This window comes from Scylla paramamosain, chromosome 41 (genome assembly GCF_035594125.1).
Source record: "Scylla paramamosain isolate STU-SP2022 chromosome 41, ASM3559412v1, whole genome shotgun sequence".
Classification (NCBI taxonomy): Eukaryota; Metazoa; Arthropoda; class Malacostraca; order Decapoda; family Portunidae; genus Scylla; species Scylla paramamosain.
In genome coordinates, this window is record NC_087191.1 from 7,023,335 (window position 1) to 7,034,466 (window position 11,132).

The following is an 11,132-nucleotide window of genomic DNA, read 5'->3' on the forward strand; positions in this document are numbered from 1 at the left end:
AGGAAAGGATGAAAGGAAGTTCTATTATTCACCCTACGGTGAACTCTATACGCCTATCTGAAAATTAACACAATTTATAATGAAATTGGTGTCTGTAAAATAAAAGTTTATTAGTGAATTTAGTAATTATTCGGACAAGAAGAGAGCTTGTTGTGGATTTGCTTTTAAATGTTTATCTATTTTATTTTTGAATGATTCAATGGAATTGCTGTTTAGGATTTCTGCAGGAAGTTTATTCCATATATTTACTATGCGATTAAAGAAAAAAAAGTTTGTCCTCGAGGGATTTAAAATGGATCTTGAATCCATTATTTCTTGTTAGGTTAGAATGATCAATGGTAAAATATTAATTTGCATCAATGTTACTATATCCTTTAAAAAATTTTGAACACTTCACTTAGGTCTCCTCTTATCCTGCGCTTTGTTAAACTAAATAAGTTTAGTTCTTCCAGTCGTTCCTCATACGGCTTATTACGCAATCTTGGAATCATCTTAGTGACTCTGCGCTGTATCTTTTCTAGTTTTTCAACGTATTTTTTTTTTTTAATATGGTGACCAGAACTCTTCACAGTATTGTAGATGAGGGCGCACCAGTGAGTTATATAAGGTAAGTATAACCTTTTCTGATTTAAATTCAAAGGTTCTTCTACTGAACCCTACTAATTTATTTGCCGTCTTTACTGTTCCTGTGCAGTGTTGACTCGGCTTTAGGTCGTTTGACACAACGACACTAAGATCTTTTTCTTTATCAGCGCTTGACAGTGGCATGTTATTCATTACATATCTCGCTTGAACATTGTTGCTTCCGATATGAAGAACTTTACACTTTTATATATTGAATCTCATCTGCCATTTTTTCTGCCCAGCTTGTTAGTTTATTGAGGTCACACTACAGTTCCTGCCATTGTGACACTGACGTTATTTTACTTGTTATTTTGGTGTCGTCTGCAAATTTACTCATTTTGCAATTGATCCCTTCATCAATATCATTAATGTATATTATAAAAAGTACTGGTCCTTGAGGAACGCCACTATTTGCCTTATGCCAATCTGACTCTTTAACATTTATCACAACACGCTGTTTTCTGTCAGAGAGCCAGTCTCTCAGCCATTTCAGGGTGTTTTCGGCAATGCCGTGAGCTTTTACTTTACTGATGAGTCTCTTATGGGGAACTGTGTCGAAAGCTTTCTGGAAATCAAGGTAGATAATATCAACTGCTTTTGTCTCGTCATACGAGTTGAATACTTCATAGAAGAAGTCTAGTAATTTCGTAAAGCAGGAACGTTTGGTTCTGAAACCGTGTTGCGAATCCTTTATGATTTTATTTTCTTCTACATATTTAACAAATTTATCTCTGATTATTATTTCCATCAGCTTGCACACTACTGAACTTAGACTGATCGGTCTGTAATTGGCTGGGAGAGATTTATTTCCTTTTTTTAAAGATTGGCGTGACATTTGCTTGTTTTCACTCGTGGGGGGACTTTACCTGCTAGTAAAGTTTTATTGAACAGAATCGTAAGCGGTTTCACGAGCTCATTTCCTGCTTCTTTAAGAAGCCTGGGTGATATCTTGTCTGGCCCGGGTGTCTTGTTTACGTTCATACTCTTCGTGACTGAAAAGATTTAATTTTCTGTGATGGTGAAGTCTGGCAGCGTGGTGCCCTTTGACTGAGGCGTGGGGGTCGGCAGACTGCTCTGAACATCTTCGGTCGTGAAGACTGTTGAAAAGTACTCGTTCAGGGTGTTCCCTATGTCTGTTTCGTTTGCTGTTTTTTTTGCCAATTTCAGTCATTAGTGGAGCAATCGTTGACGTTAAAACCCTTTTTGTTTTTACATAGCTGTAGAATTCTTTTGGTTTCGTTTTACACGAGTTCGCGATCTGAGCTTCAACAGATTTTTGGCAGCATTTGATCAGCTTTTTGGTTTTCTACGCAATCTGTCGTGCTCTAATTTATCATTATCATTCTGTGTTAACCTGTATCTGTGGTGCGCATTTTTCTTAGCCAAAAGACAGCACCTGATTTCATTATTCCATTTCGGTTTGGTGTTTTTTACCTTCCGTCTGTTTCGTTGCGGTACATACAAATCGCAGTTTCAATTAACTTTTTAGCGAACACTTCCCATGCTTTGTTAATGTCTGGTATTCCCAGCAGTTCATTCCAGTCTATGGATGCAAGCTGCATGCGAAGTCGCTCAAAGTTACCACGCCGATAGTCTGGCACTTTTTCTTTACTTTCGCTTACTTTATCTTTGTCAAAATTTATGGTGAAAAGTAAGCTACGATGATCGCTGGAACTAAGTTCTGGTCCAATTTTTACGTCTTTTATTGACTCTTCACCAGTTGTTTAAACAATATCTAGGATATTGTTACCTCTCGTCGGATGCATGACGTGCTGGTGGAGGGAGCTTTCAAGTATACATCCGTAGAGATGCTGGCCCGCGTGAGCCGTCAGTGACTGGAAGATTAAAGTCCCCCATAATTATGCAACTATTTACGCAGCAAATGTCCGCGATTAGATCATAAAGTTTTTCGTCTGTAGCGGGTGACTGGGCTGGAGGACGATAGACGAGACCTAATGTTATTTTACGAGATTTATTTTCTATCTGGATGAAAGTGACGTCTATATTAGCAATGGTTGAGGTTGGCAATAAACGAGGGTGAAGATTACTTTTTTACGTAAAACATAACACCACCTCCCGCACGGTGAGTTCTCTCGCAGCTAAAAATGGTGTAGCCAGGGAGTGAGTACTCTGCCAAGTAATCTCTGCTTGATGAATTTATCCACGTTTCCGTGACACCTATGATGTCGTAGTCTTCAAGATAAAATAAGAACTTGCGGTCCATTAAATTTATTTCGTAAACTACGGACATTAAAGTAACAAGCTCTGATCTTGTCTGAACCTGTGGATGAACTCATTTCGTTATTGTTCACGACTCTGGTCTTGTTGCTGGCACCCGGGCGTTTTTTGATCTGTGGAGGCAACTTTTTCATGGATTAGTCTGCCCATCCTGGCTGCTCCCACTGCGTTCAGATGAAGGCCGCCGCTCTGGAAGAGTTTGTGTTTATTATAGAAATCGTTCCACATGTTGAGATACTCCACGTTTTCCTGTTGGCAAAGAGTCTTTGATCTATTATTTGTACTGAAAGCAATGTTGTACAACCTTGCGTTCGCGTTGATCCTCGAGGAGGAGGAGGAGGTGGAGGAGGAAGGGGAGAGAAGGAGGAAAACAAGGAGAAACATAAGAAACATTGAAACATAAGAAATAAGGGAAGTTGCAAGAAGCGACCAGGCTTACACGTGGCAGTCCCTGTATGAAGAGAGGAAAAATGGGGAGAAGGACAAGGGGTGAAGAGAAGGGAAGAAGAGGAAAACAAAATAAGAAGAAAGAAGAAGAGGAAGAGAAGAAATGGAAAACAAGAGGAATAAAAAGAGAAAGACAAGGACAAGATAAGAAAGAAAGGAAGAAAATAAAGACTAAAGAACAAGAATAAAGAAGAGAAAGGAGAGAAAAAAGGAAAGAAAAGAAAAAGAGAAAAAAGAGAGGAGAAAAAGAAGAAAAAAGAGAAAAAGGAGAAGAGAACAGAGAAGAAAGATAAGACAGAAATATGAAGGAATGAAGGGAGGAAGAGATCCGTAGTGAGAGAAAAAAAGAGACAAAATAGGAAGGAAGAAAGGAAGAAAAGAAGGATGAAGTGAAGAGAAAGAGAGAAAGAGAAACATAAGGTGAGAGATGAGTAAGGAAGATGAAAGGAGAGGAGAGAGGGGAGGGAGAGAGGAGGGTAGGGTACACAGGTAACTCTCCGCCCAGCCACTATGTTACCTGGGGGTGCCACGTGACTAGGACAACACCTGTACTAGTGGGTGTGGCAGGTGACATAATACTTGGCCAGTGAATTATGTAACAGGGGATTATGTAACGTGTGTGTGTGTGTGTGTGTGTGTGTGTGTGTGTGATCATTCTATTTTCAAACGCCAAAGAAATAATAAATCCGGTTCTCACGTGTGTTTCTTCTGCTAATAATGTAAAAATTTTGTTAATCTGTCACTAGAATCTTGAAAATACACTTAGAAACCCGTGTAACTTATTGTTTTTCCTGTTAATAATGTAGAAATCTGTCCCTAGAACCACAGAAATATCTTTAAACCCGTTTCACTTCACAGCAACTATTTTCAAAGGCCACAGAGATGACTAGCCGGGTTCTCAACAGTGTTTCTCCTGTTAATAATGTGGAAATCTTGTTAATCTGTCACTAAAACTGTAAAAATACCCTTAAAAACTCGTCTCATTTCATCTCAACTATGATGATGATGATTATCCGGGTTCTCATGAGTATTTCTCCTGTTAATAATGTAGAAACCTTCTTAATCTGTCGCTAGAAACATGAAAATACCCTTAAAAACCTTTATTACTTAATCATTACAATTTTTAAAGGCCACAGAGATGAAGACCCGAATTATCAACACTGTTTCTCCTGTTGATAATATAGGAGTGTTATTAATTTACAACTAATTTTCAAAGGCCACACTCGAAAACCCCAATAACTTCTATTAGAGTCTGTCGAACTATTATTAGAATCACGCAAGCATCCTTGAAAACCTCCAATTACTTCCACTGTCACACTATCACCAGCATTACGAAAACACCCTTGACATAATAACTTCCCCTAAAAGCTGCCAAAAGTAACTGAGATATGACACAGAAGTTACAAAATAGGTTAGGTTAGGTAATGTTAGATTAGGTTAGGTAATGTTAGGTTAGGTTAGGTTTGGTTTGGCTTAGAAAAAGACGAGGATGATTAAAAAAAATATCCTGTTTTAGTGACAGGATATCTTCACAATGTTTATCTTCACACTTCAAGTAGGTAGGTATTTATTTTCCAGTGCTTTGTTTATCAGTGCTATCGTGGTGGTCTCCTTATGTAATGAAAAATAGATGCGTAGTAGTGTCTTGGGAAGTGTAATATTGATGATGATGATGATGATGGTGGTGGTGGTGGTGGTGGTGGTGGTGGTGGTGGTGATGATGATGATGATGATAATGATGATGATGATGATGATGGTGGTGGTGGTGGTGGTGGTGGTGGTGGTGGTGATGATGATGATGATGATGATGATGATGATGATGATGGTGGTGGTGGTGGTGGTGGTGGTGGTGGTGGTAGTTGTGGTGGTGGTGGTGATGATGATGATGATGATGATGATGATGATGATGATGATGATGATGATGATGGTGGTGGTGGTGGTGGTGGTGGTGATGGTGGTGGTGGTGGTGGTGGTGGTGATGATGATGATGATGATGATGATGATGATGATGATGATGATGATGATGATGATGATGATGATGATGATGATGATGGTGGTGGTGGTGGTGGTGGTGGTGGTGGTGATGATGATGATGATAATGATGATGGTGATGATGATGATGATGATGATGGTGGTGGTGGTGGTGGTGGTGATGATGATGATGATAATGATGATGATGATGATGATGATGATGATGATGGTAATGTTGGTGTTGGTGGTCAAGAAGAATTATTATTGTTATTTGTTATTACATACTTTTATCAGAATAAGATAATTTGGGACGTTCCCAAATTACTGATTGTTGATTAATGATGCAACAATGTAATCAGGAGAGAAAGACTAACAGAAACATTAACTGGAAGAGAAACGAAACACGAATAATAATAATAATAATAATAATAATAATAATAATAATAATAATAATAATAATAATAATAATAATAATAATAATAAGAAGAAGAAGAAGAAGAAGAAGAAGAAGAAGAAGAAGAAGAAGAAGACTGACCCCCCAAAAAAAAAGTAATACGTAGGATGAAGAAGAAGAAAAAGAAGATAAAAACGAAGAAGAAAAGGAAGTGATACATAATATACAAATGAAAACAAACAGCAACAGATGTTTTTCCCCCTGTTAAACGAGTCTGATGAGAGTAATTCTATATTCCTCATTGTTTTATGCTAACACTGACTGACTGATTGTTGAGAGAACTGGAGAAGATATAGACGAGTAAAGAATCAACTACCTGACTGATTGATTGATTTACGGAGGAACTAAAGACAAAGATAGACGTAAATGATGGAAAGAAAAAAGAAAGAAACTAGAGAAAGAAGAGAGAAATGAAGGAATGAATGAAAGAAGGAAGGAAGAAAAGAAGGAAGGAGGAAAGATTTGAATAAAGGAAGGATAACACATGAGGAGAAGGAAAAGGATGAGGAAGAGAAGGAAAATGAAATAAAGGAAGGATAAGACACGAGGAGGAAAAAACAACAGAAAACGGGAGGACTGACGTAAAGAAAAAAAATGTGAAGAAGAGATAGAAAACGAAAGAGGATAGACGTAAAAAAGAAAAAAAAAATGTAGTATGAAAAGGAGAGACAGAATTCGAGAGGATGCACGTAAAAAAAGAAAAAAAAATAGTGGTAGTAGTAAAGGTACAGATAACATAACATTTTAACCCTGACCACCACTACCACCACCACCACCACCACCACCACCACCACCTCTTCAGTCAGTCTTATCACGTATATTAGTCATGATTGAAGTTACGTGACAGACAGGGTTTTTCCATTCCAACTCCTTTACCTATCCTTATCACCTGGAGGAGGAGGAGGAGGTAGTGGCAAAGGAGGAGGAAGAGGAGGGGGAAGAAGACACGTGAGGGAAGTGCTGTTGTAATAAGGAAGAGGATAAGGAGGAGGAGGAGAACACGTGAGGGAGTTACTAAAGAGGAGGAGGATGAAGGTGAGAGTGGAAGAGGAGGAAGAAGAGAACACGTAAGGAAGGGGAACTGAAGAGGAGATGATAGGAGAGGAGAGGAAAGGAAGATGGAAAGAGAGGGGAGAGGAATGGAGAAGTGGAGGAGGAGGAGGAGGAGGAGGAGAAGGCAATGGAAGGAACGGAAAAGGAGGATGGTAAAGAAGAGGAAGACGGGCAAGTGTAAAAGAGGAAGATGAGGAAGCGGAGGAGCAGGAAGTGGAAGAAACAGAAGAGGAGGTTGAAGGAGAAGAGGAAGACGAGGAAGCGGGGAAAAGAGGAGGATGAGAAGAGAAAGAGGGAAAATTTTTAATGAAGGACGAGAGAAAGAAGACATCCAGGTGACGAAAAGGAGGAGGAGGAGGAGGAGGAGGAGGAAGAGGGGGAGGAGGAAGAGAAGTGTTTAAGATAAGGAAATTTTGGAACAAATAATGACTTAAGAGGAGGAGGAGAAGGAGGAGGAGGAGGAGGAGATAACAAGCCTATATAAAGAGGAGCAGCTCATTGGTCCTCTAGTTATTCCAGCGGTGCGCACACACACGCGCACGCAAAACCTTACGTGAACCACTAGCCTAACCTAACGATACGCGCGCACATTCGCACGTACACGCATTCCCAAACGTACATACTAATCAGTCATACACGCACATACCTTCTAACGTACATAAGCTTGTCACATACACACATTTAAATTCAAGTACACGCTTGTACACGTACACAAAACTTTTAAACGTACCTAGACTTTCATTCACACACGCACGCACGCACACACACGCAAAATGAGGACCCAAACTTTGCCTCTTCTCTCTCTCTGCGGGCGTGTGGTGAGTGGGCGTGCAGTCCCTGCCCTCCAGGTCCATGCCCACGCTGCACGGGTGGCCGCCTACCCCTCCACGCCCCTGCACGCCCACGCCTCCACGCAAGCACGTTCCCATGCCACACCCACGGCCCCTACACGCTCCATCACCACCAAGACGAAGAGCAGGGGACCCGCCTCGCCCATGACTGAGAGGTGAGGGTGCTGACTTGACCTAACCTAACTTAACCTAACCTAACCTAGCGTTACCTAACCAAATCTAACCTATAAGAAAGTTTCCTAACCTAATCTTGCCTTACCTAAGCTAACCTAACCTTACCTGACTACCATACATGATCTATACTAAACTGGCCTAACGCAAGAGGCACCCTGTACTCTCAGTCTTTCATCCATTTCACTGGTAAACTCTGGAACTCCCTGCTTGTTTCTGTATTTCCTCCTTCCTCCTTCTCTCTCTCTCTGGCCAGTGCCCCTCTTATATAATGCTACAACACCATCACCACCCTCTCTTTCCCCTCCCCCACACAGAGAGCTTGACGGGGGACGGGAGTTCATGGTGGAGCCTGACGTACAAGAACTGCCCATGCCCAACGCCCTGTCGCCCGCCTTCGTGCTACAGGACGCCGCCAAGTGGTCCCACAAAACTGCCATGGTGAGTGAGTGTTTAAAAATGAGTGAAGGTTTAGCAGTTCTTTTCGCTCCTGCTTATCTATTTATTGTTTACTTGTTTACTATATCTCGATTTCTTCCCCTTTCTTTCCTTTTCACTTCGTTTTCATTTATGTTGCTTTAGAAAGGAATCGTGGTACTGTGGGACTGCACGCTCTTTGGGGGCCGAGGGTTCCTCAGGCACACAGGTTCGAGTCCTGGCCACTGCCTGAGGATAGAAAGGCATCCACTCAGGGTAAAGGTTTTCAAATGCCAAATCCAAAGTTTTTCATCAGGAGGCACCGTCCTGACCATGATACACTAGGGAAACCGGACGTAAAAAAAAAAAAAAAAAAAAAGTCAGCTGGTCTGCCGGTCGAGCTTTCTAGTGCGCGGGAGATATTTATAGATGGTATTATTAACCCTTTCATTGCTTTTTGACATCTTCCCTTGCTCACTAACGTCTCTGAGACAGCTTTTCTTGTCCTGCCGCCATCTCAAAACATTAAACTGCCAGAAAGTACATAATCTATTCCTTTTTTATATCCTTCTTTCGCGTAGACTACGGGTTCCCAACCTGGGATACATGTACCCCCAGTGGTACATTTGCACTTTTCCGGGGGGTACAGTAGGTCTCAGAGGATAACTAGTGCCGTACAACACATGGCGTTGTAATCTGCAGTCAGACTGCACAATGTTGTGTGTGTGTGTGTGTGTTTTTTTTTTTTTAGTTTCCTCATTTTATTAAGCAATACTTTCATCTAAATCATATCAAGAGTAGGGTGAATACCATTTGGCTTTCACTATTATGGAACTGACCATGGCCGCAAACTGTATTGGGCCTGAAAGGATCAGGTACGGGACCCAGTGATCATTATGGATAATTAAAAAAAGATAAAATAAATAATATATATATATATATATATATATATATATATATATATATATATATATATATATATATATATATATATATATATATATATATATATATATATATATATATACACACATATACGTATGTATGTATGTGATGGATCAAGATATTTTGTAAATTACTGAAGTTTAATTTATTGATGTTGTCACCTTTAAGATTCCTATGCAGTTTACACATAGGTAGAAATTTCATAATAAAATAATATCGAAATATTACAGTTTCTGCTTTTTTTTATTATTGATTTATTTATGGGTAGACGGGAACCTATAAAAATGTTCAAGGGATACAGAGGAACAAAAGGGTTGGGAAGCCCTGCTGTAGACGCTTTTAAAGATTTAATTAATTGTTTTTACTGTTGAGCGTTGTTGTTTACCGCAGTGAAAGGGTTAGTGCTAAGTTAATAGGAAGCTTTAAAATCATACAAATGGATAAGCATAAGTTGAACAAACTACCAAAATATAGGCTCGCAGACTTGCTACTTCCTTTGTGTTCTTTCTCCTTCTTCTGCCTCTTAATCTTACACAGTTGTACATGAGGACTGTTAGCCTGCAATTGTTTCTTTTCTTTTTGCGAATTTGAACGTTTCTTTTTCCTCTTTTTCCTTCCTCTCTCTCTCTCTTTGTTATAATTATTTTGCTGGCTTTATATTTGTACTTATTTCGGTTTGGTGCTCATTTAATCCTCCACTCTTTCTCTTTCATTTACCTAATTTAGTTCCCTCTCTTGTCTCTATTATATCTCTAGGCTTACTGACTCGCACCTTCCCTTACACTACCCGCTCTTTCTATTTCAAACAGGAGTGCAGCATGACGGGACGGGGCTACACGTACGGGGAACTGGTGGACGGAGCAATGCGGTTCGGCGGGGCACTGCAGCGTCTGTGTGGAGGGGACTGCCGCGGCAAGACTGTGGCCATCTTGGCTCCAAACTGCCCAGAGTACCCCATGGCCTTCTTAGGCACCATGATTACTGGAGCCACCGTCACCCCATTCAACTGTACCTATACCCCGAGTGAGTGAACGTGTGGTGTGGTGTGGCGTGCTGCGAGAGAGAGAGAGAGAGAGAGAGAGAGAGAGAGAGAGAGAGAGATTCACCTACACACACGCTCATAACGCCACCACCACCACCAACAACAACAACAATAATAATAATAATAATAAAAGGAAAAGTAATAATAACGAGAGCAACAACAACAACAATAATAATGAAGAACAACAAAAACAAAATATATAAGAAAAAAAATCTCTACCCTCCCCCTTACGCGCCCCCTAAAAAAATGAAAAAGCAAAAAAAAAAAAAGAAAATTAACAATAAATACAAAACATACAAAAGAATAAACAAACGCACGAAACGACACAAAATAACACAAAAGCAACAAAATCCACAAAAATAAATAAATAAATAAATGATAATAACAAATAAAAATAAATAAATAACAAAACAATCATCCCTTCCCTTTTCTATCATCTGTTTTTCTCAACTCCCTTATCTGTCCAAAAACTTCCATCCTTTCTTCCATAATATTCTCACCTTCCTCATTGTCCCTCCTTTAGGCGAGATCGCGCACCATCTAGCGGATAGCGGGGCGGAGGCGCTGGTGGTGGACGCCTTGCTGGAGCCCTTTGCAGACGCCGCCCTCAAGCTACTGCAGAAGGAGATCCCTGTCATCGTGAACGGCCCCTCCAAGCACCAGCGGCCTAACCTGAGGGAGATGGTGAAGGATGCCAATATTCCCTTTGCCAAACAAGTGGAAGTACGTAATTATAGTGTTGCATTGTGTTGTGCTGTGTTGAGTATCGTTTGTGTTATTATAAATGAGGAGTACTGGTCAAGGTGTGTGTGTGTGTGTGTGTGTGTGTGTGTGTGTGTGTTGTGTTTGGTGTGCTGTGTGTTAAAGGGATCGGGTATATTCACGTTTCCTCCTCTTTTCATGTTTACCTATCACAGTT

The 11,132-nt window shown here is 40.3% G+C and overlaps 1 protein-coding gene across 1 annotated transcript in view; it reads left to right on the forward strand.

Annotated features, from left to right (window-relative positions):
• Positions 1–7,287: 7,287 nt before the first annotated feature.
• LOC135092880 (probable 4-coumarate--CoA ligase 3) overlaps positions 7,288–11,132 on the forward strand; it is a 10,746-nt gene continuing 6,901 nt past the window's right edge. The window contains exons 1-4 of the mRNA XM_063991642.1: positions 7,288–7,793; positions 8,127–8,250; positions 9,981–10,194; positions 10,737–10,936. Of these exons, the coding sequence (XP_063847712.1) occupies positions 7,561–7,793; positions 8,127–8,250; positions 9,981–10,194; positions 10,737–10,936 (771 nt within the window). The 5' untranslated portion in view covers positions 7,288–7,560. The remainder of the gene's footprint in view (positions 7,794–8,126; positions 8,251–9,980; positions 10,195–10,736; positions 10,937–11,132) is intronic.